The sequence below is a fragment of the Corvus kubaryi genome, unplaced genomic scaffold, assembly GCF_017639235.1.
Source record: "Corvus kubaryi isolate FWS band 111438036 unplaced genomic scaffold, C.kubaryi_AGA036_p1.0 37341, whole genome shotgun sequence".
Taxonomy (NCBI): Eukaryota; Metazoa; Chordata; class Aves; order Passeriformes; family Corvidae; genus Corvus; species Corvus kubaryi.
This window is the reverse complement of record NW_024581112.1, coordinates 3,131,642-3,144,193: the sequence shown is the minus strand read 5'-3', so window position 1 is coordinate 3,144,193 and position 12,552 is coordinate 3,131,642. Positions and strand designations below refer to the sequence as shown.

The window sequence follows — 12,552 nt, the reverse complement described above, 5'->3', positions numbered from 1 at the left end:
AAGTATGTCTTTTCCTGTCTAATATATGCTAAGGAACATATCAAAACACAGCATGCAACAAATGCCAAAAGTAGTACTTTCATACAGATCTGTTTGCTGCAGGTTAACTTACCTACAGATGTTTAAGTATCTACTAAGAACTGACATAAATTACTTTGTCATCTGCTGGCTCTCTATCTAACAATATAACCTCTTAGACCCTAGGGAAATTTAATTTTGAATGCTCTGCACATAAGAAAATGGTCTGAACTGTGACAGTGGTCCAAAAGTTATTAGCTACAACAGAGAAACTTAAAGTCACTCAAAAACAGATACTGTAAACCAGGAAACAAAATATTATAAATTCATTGTTTTTCAGCTCCTGGCTGGAATAGAAGTTCAGTACTTTGCTTTTGGCTGGATGGGGAGGTGTCCACCAAAGCTTCTTTCTCATTCCCCTACCCATAACAAAAGACTCATAGGTCAAGACAGGGACACGGAGAGATCATTCACCAAATACTGTCACAGGTAGAATAGACTCTACTTGGGGAATTTAATTTATTTAATTACCAATCAAATCAGATTAGGGTAACAAGAAAATAAAACCAAAGCTTAAAAACACATTCCATCCACCACTCCCTCCTTCCTGGGCCTAATTTTACTCTCCAGTCTACCTCCTCCCCCCCAGTAGCACAGGGGGATGGTGAATGGGGGCTGTGGTCAGTTCATCACACCTTGTCTCTGCCACTCCTTCCTCCTCAGTGGGAGGACCCCTCATACTCTTCCCTTGCTCCCACAGGAGACAGTCGTCCTTGAACCTCCCCAACATGAGTCTCTCCCACAGACCACAGTTCCTCATGAACTCCTCTAGAACATGTCCCTTCCACAGGGTGCAGTCTTTCAGGAACACACAGCTCCAGCATGGGTCCTCTGCACGGTTACAAGTCCCGCCAGGAAACCTGCTCCAGTGGGGGCTCCTCTCTCCATGGGAGCACAGGTCCTGCCAGGAGCCTGTCTTAGCACAGGTTCCTCATGGTGTCACAACCTCCTTCAAGCATCAACCTGCTCCAGCATGGGGAGCTCTATGGCTTACAGTGAATGTTGGCTCTACTGTGAACCTGCAGGGCAACCTCTGCTCCAGCACCTGGAACACCTACCTCCCCTTCCACTGAGCTGGGTGGCTGCACAGTTGTTTCTCTCACATATTCTCACTCCCCTCTTCCCTGGCAGCAATTTTCTTCTGCACAGTAGCTTTTCTCCCCTCTTCAAGGCATTACCCCAGAGGCACCACTGCTGCCGATGGGATGCCAGCAGCAGGCCCATCTTGGAGCTGGCTGGCACTATATCTATAGGACAAGGGGGAAGCTTCTGGCAATGCCTCAGAGAAACTACCCCTGTAGCCCTTCACAACTAAACTTTGTCACTTAAACCAAATAGAAGAAAACATCTCAATGGACTTGGAAACACTGTGATCCCAAATGGCATAAATATTAATTGAATGTATATTACTCAAAGAATAAGTTCAGACTAATCAAATACCTTTATTTGAATCTAGTCTCCACTGAAAACGTTTCTGGAAGACAAAAGTACTCACTGTTTCCTACACATCCTTAACATAACAAGATCAGAATTGTCTCCTGGCTATCTAAATTTTCTGATAGTCTGTTCTGTAATGTTCTGTTCTAGAAAGAAGAGAGACTAAAACTAACATGTAGTTTTTGACTGCTGGTGCACTGAGCTATTCAGGCTCAGCTAAAAGATTGCATAGGGACACATTCTAGATATGTGTGCATCTGTACAGATGCAAATACTTATAAAAGAATTAAGACCATGTGGTATCAAAGTTTTATAGGCATCATTTGGAGATTGCCACATTATATATTAGTGACTTTGGCATTCTTTTGAGGTAGCTAATGAGTTTATAAAAACACCTTAATACTGCTGAATTCATCTATCATCTATTCATCTATCAACTTGAAAAAAGTAGTCTTGAGCATTTCTGGGTGAGAGGGGAACAAGCCTGTATCCTATAACACTCAGCTCTCTAAACTCAAAGCTCTATCACTATTGCTGACCTCTCCTGCAATTTCTACATCTACACCATTAAGAAATTCACTGTCTTAAGACTACTGCCACTAACAGACCTTCATGCACCCCAAACAGCAAAACAAACACGAAATAGTTTCTTACCCTCTGACACGTACACAGCACAAGAACACAAGCAGGCAATTAGACTGAGGTAACAGGGGGTCATAGTTAGAAAAGTGGAGATAGAGTGGACAAACGTCAAGCACTACGAAGCTTTTAAGAAGTCAAGCACCATTCAAAACAGTATTTAAAACATGACACAATAGGTCTCCTCATTTCACTGATTGTTATTATAGTAATTTCTATTATTCTTTCAACTTTTAGACCAAGTGATACATCAGGAAGCCTTCTGATGTGTTGTAGAACAGTCCTTATCCCAGAGAAATTTACACCTCAGTAGGAAAAAAAAAAAAAAGAAAGCAGGCAAGTATGAATACATGAGCTGTTCAACATGCTGAAGAGTGGTTCAGACACTGAACACTAGCAGTTTGGTATTTCTAGGTATAAACAGCGAAGTTTCACAGCAAGCTCTCAATTTAATGGCTTATAAAGGAATTCCTTTAAGTTCAGAACGAGCTGGAAGCTGGAAGGAAAGAAAAAAAAAGTACAGCATAAAGGTATTTGATCATCTCTTGACTGGTAATGAATTCTGGAAACTGCAATCCAGAACTGCAAGAGACCTTGAAACTGAAAATAATTTGTTTATATTTTATGTGATAAAGATAAGGCCATCAGAACAAAAAAAAGGAACAACAGGGCCCCAGTTGTGGGTTAGGAGATGTCTAAAGCAGCATTCTCAAAGAATAAAGGTTGGATATGACAGCATACTTTCAAGCTCAGAAAAGCACTGAAGTTAAGCTGACAGGTAGAATTCTCTAAGAAGATTTCAGAAACATGGGCAAAGAATCTTACATGTGTAGACAGACCTGAAAATCATCCATGCAGAGACATACATGAATGTCTTTTAGTAGAAGAGTTAGAAGAACTGGAATCCCAAACACAGAAGTGAAAATCTTTATGAAAAATAGATTTTTTCCCTCTGAACTTTGAGTTCACTGTGACTTCTGATTTAGTGAAAACTTGAAACCAGACTGACATTCTTCACAAGATGAACTACAGGTGACACAAATCTGTCACTGATAAGGCCTTACAACTTTCTGACGTAACAAGTACAAGGAAAAAAAAAAATCTGAAGATCAAAATGTTTATTCAGAGAAAAAAAGTCAGCAATGAGAGCAGACCACAAGCAGAGGTGGCTCCAGTAATTTTGAATTACTTATTTATCCTAACTTAAATCTCATGAACAAAGAATTAATTATCTTTCTGAAGTTTATCTTTTCGATCAGATGTGCCAACAAGCAAAATATAAGTGATTTCACATGTATTAGAAATACCATTAAAATATCATTTATACTAGAACTACCATTCCTGTTATTAGAACAAGAAAAAGCAATTTGCTTATGCTGGTTGCTGTATTTTCAACAGTCAGTCCATATACAAAAAGAATATCCAGTTATAGAGAAGAACTAGTTTCTCTTTCAGAAGTTCTAGAAAGTTTTCCTCAGTCTCACGTCATTACATACAAGATGGTTTACAAGGCTTCACTTTCTGCTGAATTTGAAGAGAGAAATACGGCACATAACCAGGACCTTCCATTTTAGAACAAGCTTTTAAGAAAGCCAAACAAAATTCATCAACACCTTCATTAGTTTTATGCACTATAAGTGAAAAAAAATACTAATACGAAGTTCAAGTCAGTGATCCACTTAAGTAGTATAGGGTTTTCTTCACTTCACAGAGTACACAAGGCTTCAAAGGAAGTCTGTAAAGAGATGGTTGGTAAACCATATGGTTTCCAGTCAGGATGTCCTGACACATACCACAGCAGTTCACAATTAAAAGTAAGCAACAAGAAATGACACCTGCTGACGCAAAAGGTTTGCCAAGACCTTTCTTCAAAAGAAAACAGAACTCAAAACAAACAAACAAAAAAAACCCCAACACCCCTAAAGTAAAGACCGCTATATTGCACTTTACACCAACACATTCGGAGAGGACATGAATCATATCACTCTGTGATTTTTGTATTGTTATGACTGGAAGTAAGCATGTATATATTTAGCAGGCACTCAGTGTAAAAAATGAAAAGAAGTACGCAAGTTAGTAAAAAATAGCTCTTATTGAGGCAAACTGAGGCAAAATTAAGCTCCTTTCATGAGCTCACACTCAGGGAAAATCCAAGTACTTAATCCAGAATCACAGAAACAATAGGAGTGCAACTCTGAAAACTGAAGCGATACCCTAATCTACCAGAAACTGATTTTGAAACAGTTAACTCTGGAACTTCCAGACAAGTTAACTCTAGTTCCTTTGCAGAAAGAACATTAACCCCCCTCTTCCCTCCTCTCCTCCCCCACCCCTATCTAAAATAAATGCCACTACCCATAACACTTTTAAAGATATTTGACTTAAATTATAAGGCATTATTTCATAGCCTCATCAGAGATTAGAGTAATGGAGGCCTATTGTACATAGACAAATTAATTTCTTGCTAAAAACTATCTTCTGTACACTTTTTAAAGCAAGGTTGAAAGCCCTTGACTCATTTGACAAAAGGACCCTTGTTCAAGCAAAGTATAGCAGCTTTAACACAATCTGTTTAAACACCTAATGCTAGTCTAAGACAATACAAGGAAAGTAACTCAGCTAATACAGTATCTAATGAGTAGGACATCCGCTAAACACTGTTTTCAGCTGCAGTGAATGGACTAGAACAATTGAAGCATCAGTGCTCACACACTTCCAAAACCACACTTCCAAGTCGCCCAACTGAAGGAACATCTCCTGCCATGCTGTACAAAACAGTCAAAGAATTAGGAAACGCTTTGACACACCACAAACAGCATAAAGGTAGCTCCGCAGTTACCGTAACACTTCTCCAGCAATCCACAACATCCAATGCAACCAACAATGAATTCTGAAAAACTTAATCAGGAGGGGCTAATAAGGAAAATGGTCCAAGTTTGAACATTATGCTTCTTCGACACAGATTTCTTCCTGCCTGAAGTTACCTTAACTGCAACGCATTTGATTTTGCGCATAAATAAAGCTCTCATGAGAATATAAGTAAAGGTGACCCAAACACCAATCTTTTTGCCTGAAAATACAGTAAGTGCTTGCTCAACAGCTACCACACTGCAACTGAGCCATATGTTTCCATAGGGGAAGAATAAACAAGAAGAATGCTGATGCCACAGACACACAAGGACAGTTGACTTTGGAGGGTGATTTTACTCTCTTCCAACTAGAAAGAGAGAAGCTTCTGTTTCTCTGTTTAATTTTGTATTCTTTTTCTATAAGCAGCATGTGCAGGACATAAGATTTCCTACCAATTTTGACTGTAGAATCAATTACACGAAGCTTCGCACACACAGTTTCAGCTACCATGCTCTTTATACTCAGATGCTGACAGATGTTAATTTAAAGAAAACCACAATATTAAGCTGCAGAGGTAACACAGCTTTTACTCACTAAGTCAATAGTGTAAGCTTTGGAGATGCACTCTAGTTTGCTCTTAAATAATTACTAAACAGCAAATCAATGCCATCCCCATTTATACAGTCAGAGTCAAGCAACTGGTGGGCCATGACATTGCACCCAAATAGTTTAGGCAATATTGTTAATCTTCATAGTAGAAAATTTAATTATTTCCAGGCCCAATGCATAGGAGAAATGAAAAGTGATTGAAAGTTGATGAAATATACCTGTTTTAAGAATCCTGTTCAGAATGCGTCATGATTTTCTCAGTTTGAATCCCACAAGAGTGAAGTGTGAAAAAACAGTACTGACAACTCTAAATAGCCCAAGCAGTAAACTGACCTAACTACTCCAATGTTTACATAGTAGTAATTCTCTCCCAAGGCTAGTCTCGACATACTGTTATTCTCTAATATTAATACATGGCTAGGGTCTAGGTTTTAAAAACCATTAGGTTTACAATCTCAGAAAAAAAAAAATCTCATGTCATTTATACACAGTTTAAAGGAAGACCTGAGTTATTTGTTAACAATATTCATTTTTCATTTATTTACAGGATAGAAACTTTCTAAAATATACATCATATTTTAAAAGTAGTAGTTTGTTTCCTACAAGTCCAGAAAGATGTGGTCAACTTTCTCAAACAATGCTAGCATTGGAAAGAAAGGCTAGCCTTCTAAACCATAAAAGAAATATTATCCTTTGCATTGCACAGGAATTAAACAAAGTATTTTTGGTTCTTAATGGTAAAGCTACTGCTTACCCATGAGAAAAGCAGTAGGGAAACCTGACATTGATGCTAACCATTGCTTTCCCTTTAATAATGCAGTTAGTATTGTAAATTCACTTAAGACATACCAACAAACCACAAAAAGTACAGATTCCAGTGTATGAAGTACAAAAAGGAAAGATATATAGACAGATAGCAATTTACATTCACTGATTACCTACATGCAGATTTTTTTAATTCCTTGCAAGAACGTTGCTTACGGTGACTTTTACAAACAAGGCTCTAAGCAGGAGCACTATTCCAACATTCTCTCCTGCTAAAGAACTCTTTTTCAAAAAGTCCATTATTATTTTCAGACTGGTAGTAAAAGTTTAAAGAGAAAACTCCCCAACAGAACTGCAATATTCTGCCTATTCCAACCTAAAGTATCAGCCCATGGCAAAGTGGTATTATCATGAAACCTGAACAATTTGAAAGCAGGACACATAACCAATTCCACACAAAGAAGTTTGCATGGTGTCTAGGTAGCCAGAATTTTTGCATACACCACAAAACCACCCTCATAGTACAGTTCTGATAGGGTAGGAACGTTTGTAGTATTAGTTAATCCCTTATTGTTGCAAACAAGTAATTCATACAGAATGCCTCATCTGCCAGAGGACAAAATTACAGAAAGAAATCAAAGAAAGGTGAAAGACAGCAATTATAAGAAAGAAAAAAATGCAAACCAGAAATTATTGAGCTCTGCTGCTAGTTTTTAAGGCTGCTCTTTTTTCATTGTTTGGTCAAGATGATAGTTTTGCTTTGCTTCCATTCTTCATTTTCTTAACATCTTTAGAATGGGAGAAAACTTCAGCTACCTTACTGCAGCAGTAAGATGGTTATCACAGCTACCATAGTTAAAGAATAAACAAGCATAATGACTGTTATTACAACAAGTAAAACAGACCTCCAAGCCACAGCCTTACTATGGGTACCACCCCACTGACTTGGCAGAGCAACTGCCTTCGCTAGGTACTCATTTGATCAGTGACCCACCACAGAAATCAGTCATAGGACACACTCCAGAAATGGGATTTAAAACAACAGTTGATCGAGCAAGTTTCTATTTCTGATTTTAATCCCTGGGTTTGATCTAGACAGAGGAAAAAATTACCTTCCTGTGCCTACTGCCACACAAAGCTATGAGATTTAAATTTGTTTGCCAGGATATTAAATTTGCTCAAACACCCTTTCAGTACAAGTACCAAATGCTAAAAACTCAAGCAACAAGCTAGAGCATTCTCACACTATGACATCATCCTGTCTGGTATACTTCAATACAATTTGGAAATAAAATTTGATTAACTGAGAGCAGCTTAAAGAGGATACATTAAAGATCCAAATTGAGGACACTTATCCAGTAAAATGTAAAAGGAAGCACAGCACAATGTCCAGCTGTTCCAGTGACTTCTACCAAACAGGCCTTCCTGGCTGTTCTGATGGGCTGTGACAAATACAGTTATCCTGTATTCAATGAGTGAAAGCAATCCAGAACTCTAAGCAGTAGGGTAAAGACTTTCTGGTAACTGTGATTATACAAACAAACCAGGGTATAACCATACTATATAGATCTGTAAAAGGCCTGACACAGGGAAAACAGAGCTATGCATTCCCCATGCGGTTCCAACAACAAACCAAATTCCTAGTTTCCAAGCTGAAAACTTCCTCCTACTGAAGAAGAGTACCTACTTTTGAGTATTTATACTTGCACTTCTTAGTACAAGAGACCTCACTAGTAACAGCATCCTGACCACTGACAGGCAAATGTCAACAAAGTCTTTGTGATAATAACCATTTTTATCAAAGCTGGGGTTTCAGTTTATAATCACTATCAGTAAATGCAGTGGAAATGCAAACACTGTTCTTGGAGCAACAAAAAAGAGCCTACAAGGACTTAAAAAATACTTAAGCACTTGTAAAGGCATATTATATAAAATACTCTCCACCCTGCCAGTATAACTAATGATGAACATTAAGAAATGTTGAACATCTTATTTTACAAGAGCCACAGGGAAAGCAAAGAGTTACACTAAGTCACAAATAACCACTGAGTTAAAAAGTGGTAACTGTATTGCCATACAGACCCAAGGCCAACAGGTAGTAATCCTCACTGCTCAGAAGTTTCAAGAGGAAGCTTTTAAGTATCACCCCGTGTGCAAAGCACAGTGTCTGAATCTCCTGAACAGCAATCCATGTTACAATCAAACTGTTCCTACCATTGGTAAGGCACTCCCCTAGATAATCATGATACAAGCTGTCATTTCATAGACTACTAAATAAAATGTACGAGGCTCATGAGGGGAAGCATAAGAGCTAAAAAGCTATAGCCTATCCCCCCACTTCCTGAAAAACTAGTTTCAGCATAGTGTATTTCTAGTTTCCAAATTAAGAGTAGACGTACTCGTAAGTCATTAAAATGCAGAACACATACTTAAAAAGTTAGGCATGCCATACTAATCTGTTTACTAAACTGACAAGAGTGACATCCCCCAGTCCCCCCGCAGATTCCTAAAAGCACAAACACATCTATGTTGCCATCACCAACATACTCACAGGACAATTAGCTTAACTGACATTTAATACTTCAGAGGTCTTGTTTGCAGACTAACAGTGTGATCCAACACGAAACACAGATAATATGTGATTACGAGTCTAAGTTAAGCAGCTTTTGATTGGGACAGCTCTTCAACTTTGAGTCATTTTAAAGGATCTGAAAATAACAATAGCCTAAGGCAAACACACACATTTGTTTTCCTTCCACAAACCAAGATTAAAAAAAACATAGCCAGAGGCCACTGAAAAGGAAAAAAAAAAAATAAAAAGACAAATGATGCTTAAATAACCTAAAACATAAGTCCCCTTATGTCCCGAGGCACATGCAGCACAGCACTCAGAGCTGCAGGAAGAAGCTGTTTTGCCCATGTGTACCTATTTAAATAGCCCCATTCTTCACCGTGTATACACGGACACACAGAGACACCCACCACTTTGTCCATAAGCTTCCAGGTCTTCTCCACAGTCCTGCGGTCGGCAGCTGCCTGCTTGGGGGGGCCCACAGCATCCTGAATGGCATCAATGAAGCCCAGGATCCGTCCCTTGCGCGGGTTCCGGCCGTTGAGGGAATTGGCCATCTGGGAGCCAAGCTGGCCGCAACGACAGAGAAACACAGGCTCACAAGGTGCTCCGAAAACATCTTGTCATAGAACCCGCCGCAGCCTGCGAGGCAACACTTCCTTCTCCACGGGCAGGAAAGGGCAAGATCAGGGCACGTTTAGGAACAAGCTTAACTTTTCATGACAATCAGCGTAAAACCACCTGGCCCAGGTTTACATGGGCAGAAGCGATCCCGGATTTATTGTCAATACCGACAGTCGGGAGAGGGGAACACAGCCGCGCCCGGCTCCGCGCCGCGCCGCTGCCGGTCCCTGCGCCCGCCGGCCGCGGGCACATGCCCGGCACCGCACAACAAAAGAGGCCGCGGCGGAGCGGGGGCAGGAGCGGGAAGAGGGAGCACAGGAAGGCAGCGCAGAGAGCAGGCAGGCAGGCAGGAACCCGCAGGGCAGGCGGGGGCAGCTGCACGCACACGGACCTGGCTCACGCATACGCACACACTGGCACCGCACGGCCGTGTGCCAAGGGCGAGAGCGGCCGCCGGGAAAGCCGGGAGCAGGCGGCGGCAGGGAGGCTCCTCAGCGCCCGCGGCGGAGCGGAGCACAGGCGAAGCGTCTCTCCGGACGAGGCTCTCCTCCCTCCAGCCGCGGCGGCTTCAGTGCCGCGGGAAGCAGGCGGAGCGCATCCCGCCCCGCCACCCGCGCCCGTCCCGGCTCCGCGCCGGCCGCCCCGCAGGACTCTGCCCCGTGCGGCTGCTGCTGGCGGCGGGAGGGAGAGCGCTGCCCCACGGGGAAGAGCGGAGAGCTACTGCCCCGCCGCCCGCGTCGCCCTCCCGGACCCCAGCCCAGCCCGCCCGGCGGGGGGGTGGAAATGTGCGCGCGTGTGTGGAGAATCCTACAGGCACATGCAAAAGAGACAGAGAGAGAGAGAGAGAGAGAGAGAGAGAGATGCACACGCACAGGTCTGTCTGTGGCACCGCTCGCAGCCCCCGGCAGGCTATGGTCTCCCCGCACTCCTAGGAAGTGAGGCTGGCTCCCCGGCGGCGGCGACCCCGCTCCTTCTCCCGCGCCCGCCCCCTCCCCGCGGCGCGCTGGCGGCCGCTCCTCTCCTCGGAACATGCCCACCCCCAGGACAACACTCCGTGCGCGCCTGCGCGCCGCGCCGCAGCGCGGCCCTCTGCCCGGGGGCGGGAACACTGCCGCCCCACAGCCAATCACAAGGGCAGGCCGCGCTTGATTGACGCGGCATCCAGCAAATGGGCGCGGGTGTGGGCACGGGGCGGGGCGGCGGCCGGGAGAGGGCTCGGGGTGGGGAAGGGGCGGGAAGGAGCGGCCGGCAGGGGTGGGAGTGATGGCAGAGCCGGCCCCTGGCTGCGACCGGGCCGAGGGGGGGTGGGGTTCCGGTCCCACCTGGTGGCGCTGGCTAAGGGGCAGCCTGAGACCTTTGGGGGTGATGGGGGCCGGGTGGGGGTTGCCTTCATGGGGATGGTGACGTTGTCCCTGGCTGTGGGGTCTGCAGGGGCTGTGGCAGTGTGTCCGTCCTTCCCCTCGTGGGGCTGTGGGACCCCTGCCTGTGGGAGCGCTTCGAGTGTGTTAACAACCAATAGTTCCTGCTGCCTTTTCGAGTGCGCTGCCTTTGCGCTTCCCCTTCGCGCATTTGGGAGTTTGCTGGGGTTTTTTGTGGCCACAAAGAACGAGAACTTTTTTTCCCTCTGTCTGGTTTCTTTTCTTGTTTTTGTTTTTCTTACTCTTTTCTTGAGAGCGAAGGAGCTTTGCTGTTAAGCAAGTGCTGAGATTTCCGTGTTTCTGTGCTGGGAATGGGCTGGAGAGCTCCAAAAGGTGGTGAGGGAAAATGTAAGCACTTTCTAGTTTAAAAGATGCTCTTTTTTTGATACGAGCCCTTCCCCTGGGGATATGGTGAATAAAACTCAGCTGATTGTTACACTTGAGCGCTGCAAAGAGTGAGGCTTACCTGCGTCGGGTACAAGACACTTGACTTCAGATCCTTTTGAAAGATGGGCCAGGGAGTAATTATACTTTGCAAGGGTTTATCTTCTAGTTAGCTGTCATAAAAGGAAACAAAAATGCCACACTTAGCGTCAAAGTTTTTATTTTCTAAAGACAATTGTATTAGAGGAGTATTTTTAAGTTTGGGGTTTCAGAATTTCTGCAAATGTGGGTTTTGTAGTAGGTGTTTTGCAAATATTTCCTTTTTTAACGGTTTCCTCTTGGGTTTTTTCCTCCTTTTTTTTGGGTCTCACTTTTAATAAAATAGGAGTCAGGAAAAAACAGTAGAAAAACTTGTAGAGTATTCAGTGTTGCTTTTATTTATATTGTAATTTATAGGTATTTTTAGTGCAGTTATCTTCCTGTTGATTTAAAATGTATCATGTTATTCTTTAAAACACATAAAACAGTAAAATCATATCAATAATGTCTTCCTCAAAGGTTGTTTCTCTATAGCTTTAAAATATGAATTGGCAGTTACTTGCCTTAAGTGGGTTGGAAGCTTCTTATTTTATTGTAGTCTCTGTAAATTACTCTTGTCCATGTGTTGGTTTAAAACTCCTCTCTGGCAGATACTCCTACCCCTTTTTTTCTTTGGAGCTCAGCTTTCATAAGATTAAGTAGTGACTGCTCACTCTGTTGCTATCTCTCATTTGGTTGTGAAAAAAGCAGAGGATCTGATGCTTTTTCTGAACTTGTAAAGTCTTTGGTTCCTGTTCTCGATTGTTTTGTTTTCATTGTTGTTATGTCATTCCCTTCATATCCCACACTCTGCCAAGAGCTGTGATCTGTGAGCTCTTGGTAGCCGTCTGGGGCTGAGTCATGTTGTCTTGCAGTTCATCCGCGTGCAGGGCCAGCAGGAGCGAGCAGCTTGGTTCCCTGCATCCCTCTGCGTCTGTGCTGCGTTGTTAAGAGAGTAGCCAGCTCCATGGGGAAAGTGAGTGGTTTTCAAGCAGTGTTCTTCCATTGCCTGTGCTGTACAGTAAGTACAGATATTCTGGGAATTGCAGTCCTCAGAAGGTCATGTGAGTATGCTGGAAGCAAGCCAGCTGGAAGAGC

General features: G+C 42.9%; 1 protein-coding gene across 5 annotated transcripts in view; it reads right to left on the bottom strand.

Annotated features, from left to right (window-relative positions):
* Positions 1-10,581, bottom strand: part of CBLB (Cbl proto-oncogene B) — a 128,154-nt gene extending 117,573 nt beyond the window's left edge. The window contains exons 1-2 of one of the 5 annotated variants that reach the window (XM_042031631.1): positions 10,447-10,581; positions 9,361-9,519 (exon numbers count right to left, since the gene is read on the bottom strand). In XM_042031631.1, coding sequence (XP_041887565.1) covers positions 9,361-9,507 — 147 coding nt within the window. In that variant the 5' untranslated portion in view covers positions 9,508-9,519; positions 10,447-10,581. Of the gene's footprint in view, positions 1-9,360; positions 9,520-9,691; positions 9,886-9,965; positions 10,193-10,446 lie in introns of those variants that run through there. The other 4 variants (XM_042031627.1, XM_042031630.1, XM_042031632.1 and 1 more) reach the window with 4 other exon arrangements.
* Between the last annotated feature and the right edge of the window lie 1,971 nt (positions 10,582-12,552).